General features: G+C 40.3%; 1 protein-coding gene across 11 annotated transcripts in view; it reads right to left on the bottom strand.

Annotated features, from left to right (window-relative positions):
• Positions 1-13,111, bottom strand: part of anks1ab (ankyrin repeat and sterile alpha motif domain containing 1Ab) — a 40,991-nt gene that overhangs the window by 9,012 nt on the left and 18,868 nt on the right. For all 11 annotated transcript variants that reach the window (XR_004213629.1, XM_031871681.1, XM_031871682.1 and 8 more), the window contains 9 exons: positions 8,830-8,928; positions 7,859-8,005; positions 5,095-5,202; positions 4,131-4,301; positions 2,775-2,912; positions 2,533-2,604; positions 2,220-2,303; positions 1,948-2,085; positions 274-450 (listed from right to left, as the gene is read on the bottom strand). Coding sequence is in view for 10 of the 11 variants with exons in the window: in XM_031871681.1 (XP_031727541.1) it covers positions 274-450; positions 1,948-2,085; positions 2,220-2,303; positions 2,533-2,604; positions 2,775-2,912; positions 4,131-4,301; positions 5,095-5,202; positions 7,859-8,005; positions 8,830-8,928 (1,134 nt within the window). In the remaining variant the exon portion in view is untranslated. The remainder of the gene's footprint in view (positions 1-273; positions 451-1,947; positions 2,086-2,219; positions 2,304-2,532; positions 2,605-2,774; positions 2,913-4,130; positions 4,302-5,094; positions 5,203-7,858; positions 8,006-8,829; positions 8,929-13,111) is intronic.

The raw sequence follows: 13,111 nt of genomic DNA, 5'->3' as shown, positions 1-13,111 counted from the left end.
TGAAATTGGTTGCAAAGTAATGACTCATCACTTTCTACCACACACGCAGCAAATCATCCTTTGTAGGCGGCCTATTGGGGATTCAGTGGCGGGGAAAAAGTCGGTCACGAGGTCTGTGTACTTCTTCTGAATTATGATTGTGCAACGGCGTGTGTGTGTTCCCCCCCTCCTCTGTCCTTTTAACAAGTAGGGCAAATTTAACACTCACACACGCTCACAGATAACACATGTTCAACATTGTTTTTTTCCAAAGAGTTGTAGGGTGGTACTCACTGCTGATCTCCGCATGCTGCTCCATGACTGAGATACAGGACGGCTGGCTTTGGTCTCTATGACCTCTGAACTCAGAGACGTAGGCGGGACATAGTGTCTCGCCCTGGCCTGCATTGCCATCTGATAGGCCACCTCAAATGCCTGTCCCAGTGTCAGGATGATCTCGTAGGTCTGTGTCTATGTGAATGAAGACAATTTTTTTTTTTAAAGACACTGAACATGAAGTAAGGTCTTGGTTATAAAAAAAAGTCAAATTCAAACAGCTGGCATTTTAGCTGCTGCAAACTGACACAAAACAACTTCTTCACAGTGGTATTCTTTCATGATACATCTAAACTGAATTCACATTAACCTTAAGAGATACAGTATATGTGCCCTTTGCTTGTGTGCATGACAAACCGTTTAATTTCACTAATGGCCTCTAGTAAAAGCAGAACACTTTCACAAACATGACTTAACATTTAGTTCTTTAATACAATTTTAACAAAATCTACTGTATCATTTAAATCAGTGATTCTCAACTGGTGGGTTAGGGTTAGGGTTAAATCATAGGACGATCTCCAAAAGAGAAAAATGTCCAGAGAGACCAGAGTCATTAGACTGGACAGACTCATAGAGGTGAATTCTTCCAACACTCATTTATATTTTTAGAGGATGAGAAAAATATAATATTTTGGCTTTTTCACTTCACCCTGAATGAACTGAAGTTAAAGCTGCAGGGCAATTCAGTGAAAATAACTTTTCTAAAATGAATTTTGTTACGTAATTTATTTTTAAATCCATTCGTTATTTTACTTGAAATAAGAAGAACATTTATTTATGTATTTCTATGTATTATTTATAATCCATCCAGTTACATTTGAAAGCTGAGAACAATAATTGTTAAAATATAATTGATGTGTACTTTCTTTATTTGATTTGACTGGCCGCGACCCACATTATATATATATATATATATATATATAATTTGGGTCGTGGGTCGCGGCTTGTCATTAAGGGGTGATGGTGGGTCCCACAGCCAGACCAGTTGAGAACCACTGATTTAAATGACTTTGTTGAGAATTACAGTCACTTTATTGGTTTTGCAAAGGATTGTTTTCAACAATGTGTTGTGCGTCACACAAAAGCGCTGCTCGTCACATTGTTTGGATAATTGCTTTGTATAATTTCTCATTGGCTCAAAAGCAAAACGCCATTCTTTACACAACATTCTGCGACATGGAGCGGTCGTGCTGAATACATATAAATAAGGCTCAAAATTGTGAAAACTTTGAGGATCACAGTTCAGTTAAAACTGTGTCCCCGCAGGTATCTGAAACTCCACAGTGGTCCACCTGCTCAAGAGAAAAGATCGTCTCTGACCTTTTACGGAAGCTGAGACACAAATTGCAACATAATCTGTGCCTGTACATGGAAATGCCATGCGTAGCGGGAGAGCAACTTCAATCAAGCCACTCGATGAGTCAATCAAGGAAATAACGGCCACAGGGTGCTGCACACAGCTGTAACTGCGGGATGCTGGACATCCCACGAAGGACACTTTGCTTTTCTAAATTAATCAATGAGGAATTCACAAAAAGCTCAAGACTAATATGAAGACTTAAGGGTTTCCTCAATGTATTATACAGGATATATGTATATATATATATAACAGGATAGAGTTGTATTACTCACCACTTCCACAGTGCTGAAGACATGGCAGAAGTGGTGGCCACTCTTCAGATCCTTGGTAATGTAAGCAAAAGTGCAGAGGTCATCTGGGTCTTGGGCGGCGCACGAGATGTTCCTGATCTCGTGCTCCGCAACTATAGTCTAATGGAGAAGGGAAGGATGTGAGTACTTACTGGAAATCAACCACTAATGGAGGCGGAGAGGGTCGACTGCAGTGTTTGTGTTGGACAGATCAATATACTGTACGGAGGCACACAAACATGCTTTACCATTACCTTCATGGCTGCATCGATGAACTTGACCCCTCTATAGGTAATGGACAGTATGACGACTGGACCCTTTCTTGAATCCTTTGATTTCTGCAATAAAATAGGTGAGATATAGTACAACAAATCACAATGGTTCATCCACTATATATGTAATAACAGAAATAGTTAGTTATCATGTTTCATCTGTAATTCTTGTCATTTCATTTTTATTGTTTATCTGCTTTTTTAATCAGTGCAACACTTTTGAGTTGTTCTTCAAAATGTCAAAGCAAATCAAATTCGAAGAAAAATATTGTCAAAGCTTTTCAGTGATACTTACCCTAATTTTAGCACAGGCCTCTTGTGTGGACTCGATCCCTCGTAGATCCCTGATTATCATTGATCCTAGGTACTAGAGAGAGAATCAAAACACACGCTACACGTCAACTACAGTACAGGTTGGAAACAAATTTAAACAAAAATCCCAGTCAATCTATTTTATGGAACCATAGGGAGTTCTGTCATGTAACAAAGACCAATGCATGTCTGCTTCTATGCTACAGACGGTAAGAAGTGACTTACGGTTGCCTCGTACCCGCAGGAGTCCAGGATGAGCTTCTCAGGCTGGTGATGCCAGGCGGACACCGTGGCGTAGGTAGCAGACTGGCTCGGCGGCCGGAGGTTCAAACGAGAGTCTTTGTGTCGTTCACTCTGTCGGTCCTGCAGAGATGCAACATCATTGGTTGGTGAAGACAACAACGAGAGGAAAACACTGCTTACATTGTGGCAGTAAACATATACATTTGTTCTAAAATGGCAATCGAAATCCTCTAAGTTTGTAGGGCCGGGATAGTTTTCTTCACATACGCACACAAGACATTCAATTTTTGATTGCTGGAATATTAGTATGAAGGCAACTGCTTGGTCAGCACTTTACTATAAGTCCTTTTTGATCTGCTGGTATAATCATAAATATTCATGCACATGGTTGGGCCTTTAGGTTTGAGTAAAATATACTCCTGACAATAATCCACTAAGAATTTAGGAAAATGAAAAGTATTGATTTTAAGTATGACGCCTACGCCTACGTCAGCAGGGATCGGCTCCAGCTCCGCATGACCCTGAATAGAATAAGCAGATCGAGAAAATGCATGGATTGATCCTGAGTGGTGTAGTTGTTCAACATTTCTCTTATCTGTGGACGCTCCTCTGTGTTTTCTCTTTGAAAAAACGAGGCATGCCAGCTTGGCTGTGAATGTGTCATAGTTTGATCTTTTTTTGAAAATAGTAAAATAGTGAGTTATTCTTGGTTAATTTTCTTAAAGGCGAAAGCAAGAAATTCAGGGAAACACTGAAGAACTGAATTCATGTCAGTAAATAAAAATGCTGCATTCAATTTTTCCCTTGTCAAATATTTCTAAAACCCAGAGCTCCTCAGGAGACCATTGATCTTAATGAGTGAGTTAAAATACGCTGAACGGAGCTGAAGACCACAGTGCTTTAAGAAAAAAGTTAGTTTGTTAACTTGAAGCTGATTTTCATGTCGTTCATGATGGAGATTTAATGTGCTAAAGTAGCTAAAACAATTATGCAAACTATAAGCTATATTATGTTTGAAAACAGGAAGGTAGGGCAGGCCAATAATTCAGCTTTGCTTTCTAACTTTCACTGAAATGTCCTCTGGTTACAGTCTAATATTGTTGTGATTATTTGGGTCTGCCCACTAACGTTTAACTCAACCAGTTTAGTTTAGTTTTGCATCGCAGCTCCACGTCTGAAAAATGTGACTACAGCTCCAGCAACAACATGTGACAAGACACCCTGACACATCGAACTTTGTGCAGCGTCCTCCTCCTCTATTATTCAGCTCGTCGCTCACTGAAGGTACGTTTGATGCTTTCCCAGAAGACGTTAAAAGTGAAAGAAGGTGGAACTCACTACCGAGCGCGGCCTCTCACTATACGAACGCAGAGAAACACTACAGTCTTGGTCAACTCCCCTCCGCCTCCGGTCGGACTCGGTCGAGGGCAGGAGCATGTCCATGGAGCGACTGGTGTACGGGTCCATCTGACTGAGGGGAGATGTGGTCTGGGACAGGAGGTCATGGAACTGCCAAACACACCCAGTCACACAAAAGAGTACACACACACACACACACACACACACACACACACACACACACAGCACAGATTAATGATTTGACAGCACTGTCTACATGGGCTGGTTTCCCTGATCTACATCCAAGCTTAATCCTCCACAAAAGAGCCTCTTCCACAGAGATTCTCAGTTCTTTTCAGCCCGGTTTTAATCTGCCTGGGAAATCAGCCCTGAGTATTTAACTGTTGTGAACATAATGATATTGAAGAATCTCATTCCAAAATTAGACATCCGCAGCTGAAAAAAAATAAAAAGGATCCATTTTCTCACAAAATGATGTTGGCATAGAAATAAAGCTTGTCGAGCAACACTGCTTAACTTTCATCCTCAGCTCTGTTTTGATTGTTGTTCAATAAGAAAAGTAAAAGCGTTTAATCATCGATCTCTATTGAAATATAGAGCACTATAACAACTATTAAAAAAGCATTTTTTTACCTTTTATAGGCATCACTGACACTAAATAGGGGGTATGTTGAGGCCAAAAGCAGAACAGCTCTTGTAATTGGGCATATTGAGCACACCCAATCTATTAACCAAATTAGCGTTGGCTGTGTTTCTGCACCTCGATGGTTGAATAGCAGCACTTACAATGCTGCAGTCTGATTCACACTGCTGCAAGAAAAAAAACATTTTTTGTGGATTGAAGAGCCGATTAGACATCAAGTCAGTGCCACCTCATGAAGAGCTAGCAAAAAAGAGCACATCATTCTGTGAACTGTATCAATTTCTACATCGCAGGTCTCACCATAATCGGGGACAGACGACGGGACTTTGATGGAGCCTCTTCGTAGGGCCTCTCTGCTAGAGAGGCAATGATCCTCTTCCTGTGGCCCAGGGCACCAATCTTAATAACCTAGAGGGGACAGCATTAGAGCTCAATATAAGACGAGACGTTCCACTGCATTGTCACATCAATATCGCAAACACAGGAATTTATCTAGACTAAGTTAATAGAGATATATCCAAAATACACTGACACAGAGTTAGTGGCATGCTCCGCTCACTGGCAGGCCTCCGCGGGCAAACAGAAATGACTCTCGTCAATAATTCAGCCTCAATCTGTTTTGCCGTAAGCTTCACGTATAGCACTGTCTCCTTCCTGGGACACTCTATTATTCACCATCCATTTTTGGACATAGTGCTTAAATAACAGAGAAGAATTTGACGATTTATGGGACGACAACGAGGTGATATGCAAATAACTGTGCGACTTTCAAATAACTGGATTACACAGATCCACTTATTCTCACAAATATTACATTTTATTCAATTGACAGTATTTTAACACTGCAAGTTCACCTGACACATGTCTATCCACAGTATCTCTGTCTCTTTTACAAATGCCGTGTCTGCTTGTTTTGCTAAACCCTCAGAGGAGGAACCATAGGTTAATTTTAAGTAGTCAAAACTCATTATCTTCATACTGTACATTTGCATAATTGGCTATTAACATTCATGCTCATCCAGCAAAGGTGGTCGTCGAGTGATTAATGTTACAATTGCAATTATGTAGCTGGTACAAAATATTCCATAACTGGCTCGTACGGCTCTTTGTCTGGAGGCTTCAATTATTTATTCAGTGAGAGTCAGTTGAGGCAACTGGTCTGTAGTCTGGATTTCCTTACTCTCGCGTACAGAATCCCAGTGAGACCAGTATGCATGAGGTGTGTGAAATAAGAGAGCATTTTAACAGTAAAAAGAGTCTTGGGATTATCTGGGAATGAAAACCAGCTCGTAGATCAAATTGATGGTTGATACTAACATGCTGAAGAGGATGTAGGAAATGCTAATGGGGAAAAGCGATTCCTGGCAAGATGCTCACAGGCTTCTGCACACTGAAGCAAAGTGAGCTGCGCTCACACCCATCTTTCTGTACTGCATCGCAGTCTGCTGGACACTATCCCTCGCCCACTGCATATACAGTATGTTTGGCTGCTGCATTCCTGCTGCTGCTGCTGCTATTGCAGCTATTGCTGGTTTCTGCCATTTTGCCATCACTATGTGTGTATGCACAAACTGCTTTTTCATTCACAGCCGTCAAGCATAGGAATACTCGTCCAGCTGAGCTTAAAACTTGCACAGATTAATTATTGTTTTCCATGGTGCAAAGAAATGAATGTTGAGCGAACAGTCATTTTATAACCGTGATTCAGGTTTGTAATGGTAATGAATTGTAATTTTATAGTTGTAGTGGATTAATGTGCTGGTCTCGATCTGTTGATGTTTGCTTGCAGTGTGATAGAGACTGTGTAATGTGTCTGCTGGTTGTTCTGTGTGTATGCCCTGGGACTGCACATGGAAATGAGCTAATAACTTAAAGGAGCTGTATTTAACATTCTGAACAATAATGATAGAGCAGCAATCAACTATTATATGTAAAGCTGTAGTGGAGTAATGTCTACCTGAGCAGAAAATGAAGTCTCTCTCCCTCTATGTGTGTTGTTATCTCAGCTCCTTGCTCTGTTAACATGGCCGGGCCGGCCGCCTCACGCTTTTAGTGCACGTTAGTGCACATGAGCGTGCACCACCGGTTAGCTCACAGCCACCGCTCTGCAGTGCTCTCTTATGAGGGTTACAGCTGATAAAGCCGTCCCAACTGATGGTGTCGTGGCAGGAGTGTAACACCCGGCCTCAAGTAAACGCTGTTAGCAACGTTAGCTATAAACTGCCGGCTCGCCATCTACACGTTGAGAGCCGTTGAGAGGCAATCAAAAAGCTCCTAATCTCAGCTCTTGCACGTTTTAAACTGGCAGAAATCATCTCTTCATTTCCTTTTCATTTTGAGAATGTTTTTTTGTGCATGTTTCTTGTATAATAAAGACTAATAATACCACTAATAATAATAATGTTATCTACTCAACGAAATGCAGTAATAAGTGGGTAAATTATAAACGCTGTAAACAAGCTCATCCACTGCTCCTACACTGCCTTCAGAGAGTGCTTATCAACCGTATCAGATCATCCGTTTGGATTGTCTAGTTGCCCGACATGCCATAAACATTTATAATGTCTTCATGATTGGTTATTACTGCCGTTTCAAACTTAAAACATAACCTTGTAATGACATCAGACAAGGAAACAAAAATGGACTTTTCTTTCTTGTCATTACAAATTATCATAAAATGTAGCACGATTTACATAAAGATTAAACCAAATGATATACTTCCCAGTCATCAGTCACCACATTGCTCCTTAATTCACGTTTTATTGCATAGTTAACTTCTAATGACTCAGTGGTTCCTGCTATAGTTTTAAGCAAATGCTTTAATCATCGAGCCCTCTGCTATTTCAACATTGCATTTTAAAGAGCTTGTAAACCTCAATCATGATCCATAAATCAAGGTTGTTTTATGATTAAGGAGACCATTCGGTGAGAACTGGTCCAGAATGTCTAAAGACGTTGAGTCCATCAACACTCACGTCTCTCTGTAAGCACATAAGACACTGAAGAATTTCCTACTCATAAACATTTGAACTGCACCGGATAAATGTAGGCGATGGCTTCTTACATTGACAATCTCCAGCTCCCACAGGTTCTTAACACACTCCAGTGTGCGGTAGCCACTTGACAGAAAGTTGGGCAGATATTCATGCAGGCCAAGGACGTCCAGCCAGGAGACAAGAGATGTGCTGCCATCACAGCCCAGTGCTTTTACCTAGTGAAGAGAGAACACATGTGAGGGAACAAGCACTGAAACGTTTTGTATTGAGAAAATGGCTTCAACTTGAAATGTACAGTACATATATTTTTTTTTCCAGTTGTGGATATAATTCTACCTCACTAAAGCTGGACAATGCCGCTGCTGTTTTTAGCCATGTTAGCTTGTCCAATACTTTGCTTTATGGCCAAATACCTGCAAAACTAATAGCATTGTCTAGGAAATGATAGCATGCTAACAAGCTAAGATGGTGAACATGGTAAATATGATACCTGCTTTTAACGAGCATGTTAGCATTGTGATTGTGAGTATATTAGCATGCTGATGTTAGCATTTAGCTCAAAGCACTGCTGTGCTAGAGTACAGCCTTACATAGCCACTAGCATGGCTGTAGCTTGGTTTTGTAACCGTCCACATTCGCAGGGTCGGACACATCATTTTGTCTTTGAATACATTATAAATGTTTTCCTTACTTTTCCACCTACAACCCTTGTGCAACCTTTATCATACAGTATAAAGTAGACCAATCCTTATTATCTCATTATCTATTACAAATTGTATTTGTTTGTTGTTAAATCTATAATATCTTTGGTCCAAAATAGGTTTTTATATCTACTATTTTTTATCGGAAGGTTTTTGATTCAATTCTGATGAACCTCGGGATCTATCCACAAGTATAAGACATGTCTTCCCTTTTCTGTGTTATCTATTTGTTTGCTTACCTGCTATTTTTATAAACATGACATTTTGATCTTTTTTTCAGAGACACTGTCAGTCACTGTCCTCCCTCAGTGCCGAGGTTAAGTTATGATGTTAAGTACCTTGGGCAAGCTGCGTGCCGCATGGAGGATTTTCTTTCTGTGTCCTGGGTCAGTGATCCCAATGTCTCTGAGATCCTGGTCCTCCATCACGTTACCCCCCTACATAAGCAAAAACGCAAGAGACACACACAAAAAAACGCATTCACACAGGCGCACACACAGTCAAACCCGTACACACGTGCACGCAAACATATAAACACATACACACAAGCACAAAAACATACACATGCACGGAGACAATACACACAGTAGACATACAGCAGTAGAATCCATGAAAATAAATCTGTAATTCGTTACACTGTGCAATAAATTCAATGTCTGGACACACACACACACAAACTGGTTTCCAATATTTACACATAGAAGACACTCTAGTGGCATATGACAAATAGCTTTGTATGAACAACGGCCATGACTCATTCTGCTCTGTAACTACCAGGGCAGCATTGTAGCTGTGCAAACACACACTTGTTAATAACATACACACATGCACACACACACACATGGAAATATGCGCATCTCTAACACAAGCAGTAACAGCAGAGTGGGAGGACAATGAAGTCAAATTAATTGGGCATGCCAAGAGTAATCAATCTGATCTGATGCGACTCGGAAGGAACAAAGCCTTCATAACTGCAGCAGCATCTACAGGATCCCTTTGTTGCAGTGTTTCATTGAGGGAAACTCAACTGTCCAAGAGGAAACAAGATTTCACTGCAGTTTGTAACAATTCTTTAATTTAGGGCATAGAAACAATGAAAAACAATAATTTTGAATTCTGAATTCTTGACTGACAAGCAGATTCTTGTCTATTTCATGTAGCTATTCATATTTGCAGCTCCAGCTGCTTTGTCATCTTATTCCGGTTTATAGGCGGGGAATAAAGATACAAGGAGAACCTTGAAAATGTGGAGCTAAGCGTTTTTTCCCCGTGGACTGCTGCAGATTGATTCTTCCTGGCCAAGAATGTTAAAATGTTCTGTGGTCTTTACTCAACCTGCTCTTACTGGATTGGTTTCAGAGCACGATGCAGCAGTATTCACAGGCCTGTATCATGGTCCAGTTTAGAGATTACTCACTGATCACCAGAATAAAAAGGTCAAAATGAAGCGGGGTCTGATGTAAGGGAGGCCCAAAATAGATTCTCCACTTTTATTAACACAGTTTGAAGTCTGATGATGCCTCGGGAGACTCTGCAAACATATTATTTCATGCTGCATTTGAAACATGTGACGGGAATATATGGTTCAGTTCTTACATAGCTTATGAGCAACGGTGGTTTGATTTAATCTGACACGACTTGCAGATGTAGCCATGGTAGAAGTCCTTCATCTCACTAAATGCACTCAGTTAATGCAACAGTGAATTAGAATTGCTCTATCGCTCTGCACCACGGGGGGATTGTTTTTTAGAAATCAAATTGTGTTACTGGCGTGAAAATATTACAGCAAAGAAAGAAGACTTCATTTATGTGTTATAATATGTATGTTTAGTTCTACATTATGACGTTTGAGAAAGAGAGGGCTGCAACATCTGATGCAATATTAATGCAGGGAAGATGCAATGTAAATGCACGATGGGTAACTTCTAAGTTGGTTCGCACTAGGAAATTGGCCTCATTGCCACATTTGTTTGGACATCAGGGCAACGAAACACAACGCTACAAATGGAAATTATAAATTACGTGGAATTATTTGACTGACAATGAATCCCACGAGCTAATCCTGATGTCCACACTCAGTTAGATAGATTACATCTGAAGCAAGGCTGGCAGAATCTAAAAGGGCACAATATTAAACTTTCACAATGTCTGTCTGACTACACTGACCTTTCCCTTGTTTTCAACCTCCACATCCTTGTAAATATCCACGGGTAATTTGGTAATTTGCCTTGTGAAATTAACGATTTATCTCCTTGATGCTTCAAGTCTAGCAGAGACATTAGTCGTGGCGTGAAGATGAACATAGGAATGCTTAATGACCCGTCTTCCTCAACGCATTATGTCCCGGAAATCTTGATCAACGTGGAATCTTCCAACCCACTAAGACAAGAAGGTTGCTTTGTTTTCTTTCTAACTATACTGTCTAGACATCTGTGAACTAGTGCCGGGCAAATATAACAATATACACTGAGGGACGATGAAATATTTGTAACAACCATTGAAGATTCTGGGATATGTTTAATACTCAGTTAGCTATCTCTTGAGTATCTCTGGTTGCATTAGGCTATTGTGGGCAATGCAAATCAATAAGCGGGACTGATTTATTTATTTATGCCAATATTGGATTTACAGAATGTTGGCATCAATTTAATTAAATATCTTTATTTGTCAGGTATTCAATTGACTAGATTAGTGCAATGTCAGCATTTCAATTTTATCTATATACTATTTCACAATTGAAGTTCCACAGATCATGGTGTATAATCATGGTATATAACTATAGCCACTATATCATGGTATATAATATTATCACATACAATAATGGTACATAGTGATAAAAGATGCATTATAAGAAAAGTGCATTATAAAGGCAAACTGATTTTTGAGGCTGATAGCAACATCAATAACACTTATGATAAGGATCTATGGGCATCCATTTTGTCTCGGGGTTAAGATACTATTTATTATGAACGCAACATCATTGGTTCACTTCCTTTCTTCCATGCAATTTCCTATCTATATCCATCTCCCCTCATTTCCTGTCCCCACTCTCTCATGTCTGCTTATGAATAAAGGGCATTAAATACCCCAAGAAAAAAAACGATATTTTTAGTTCGTTTTTTTCACACTGTGATCACGAAATGTACTGAGCAGGACATTTTACAGTAAATAAACTGTTCTCTCGCGGACAAATGATCTAATAAAGACACAATTTCAAAATACGTCAAACATTTCTTTGGCATTTCTGCACTGCGATGTCTTCCTGCTTATTGTCTGACGTGAACACAATGTCGATACATCTGCATCAAGCTAACATCTGTGGATTTATCAGACAGGACGATGTATTTGTCCGGCTGTAATCCATATCACACACTTCTACTGTACTCTTTTTACAATGAGCATATATTAAGACTACACATACTACTTTAGGTTTGTTGTCACCTCATGAACAAATACAAAGGTGAGCCTGAAGCACTTCATAGTAGGAGTGATCACATGTTCATGAGGACTTCCGTCGTGTTGTGATCTCAGGCCTTACCAATAAGAAAAACAGATCAGAGAGCAGCAGTCCTCAACTGGAATGCTTTATGAATACAACCACTTTCCCTCTGAGCTTACTGGTCTCACTTAAAAGCGAGCTCAGCTGTGACAAACCGATGTAACATAACATAGTGCTACTGCAGCTCTGTGGCATGAGAAATGCCCGTGTTTACCCTTTGGACCTGACTATTTACAGCGTACGGCCATGTTTTTTCAGATTAACATGGACCCGGGGATAGACAATGTAGTGGTGTTTTCTACAATCATCACCGGCTGAATATCAAGTCTCCTTGCAATGTTCTCTACAGGAAACATGGTAATGCTTTCAGTCAGAATGCGGACGTCATTTGAGCTGCAGCTGAATGAATTTATCAATATGTAATCTGATGGAGGCGTTTGAAAAATGCAAAACATCCATCCAAAAGGGTTTTGATGATTTCCAGAAACTGTCTGATCGTGTTTTAAAAACATTGCAGTTGACGAATCATGTAGCTGTTAATAACTTACTTACTCGTGAAAATAATAAATTCGTTACCAAAATAAACGTCTGCATGCAAAAATGTGTAATTAAGCACTTGAACCCGGGAGTATGCAGCATTTAAAAACAACATTAGCATGCTGTTGCAGTCTAATCACTACATTGTGCAATTATTGCAAGCCCAGATCATAAGCAGCACAAGCAGAGCATAAGGGGTCGAGGATTTAGTGAGATTTGGTGAGCAACCATGCAACTATAGTGTGTTTAGACCGAGGATTGTTTCTCCAGGTGATCTGATTGTATCTACACAAGAGGTCAAGACCACTAACTGTAAATGAGAAGATTCAATATAAGGGGGAGGAGGTGGCTGCAGAATTGTACAGTATATGAGAGGGACTGTTGGGGGAAAGTTAATGGGTTTTGGTCGTCATTTATCTTTCTGTTGGTGACAGCCCATATTCTTTATAGGGATTCAGTGCGGTCCATAAATCTTTGCAGGGTCATGCATTGCAGAGGAGATGAAGAGGAGTTATGAGGGGGAGAGCGGAAAAGGTGGAAGGGAGAGTGAGAAAGGGGGGGGGCGGGGGGGGGGGGGGGGGGGG

Source organism: Anarrhichthys ocellatus, unplaced genomic scaffold, assembly GCF_004355925.1.
Source record: "Anarrhichthys ocellatus isolate YVR2014 unplaced genomic scaffold, GSC_Weel_1.0 scaffold60, whole genome shotgun sequence".
NCBI classification, from domain to species: domain Eukaryota; kingdom Metazoa; phylum Chordata; class Actinopteri; order Perciformes; family Anarhichadidae; genus Anarrhichthys; species Anarrhichthys ocellatus.
Note: the sequence above shows the minus strand (reverse complement) of the source record. Positions and strands in the feature narration are given on the sequence as shown.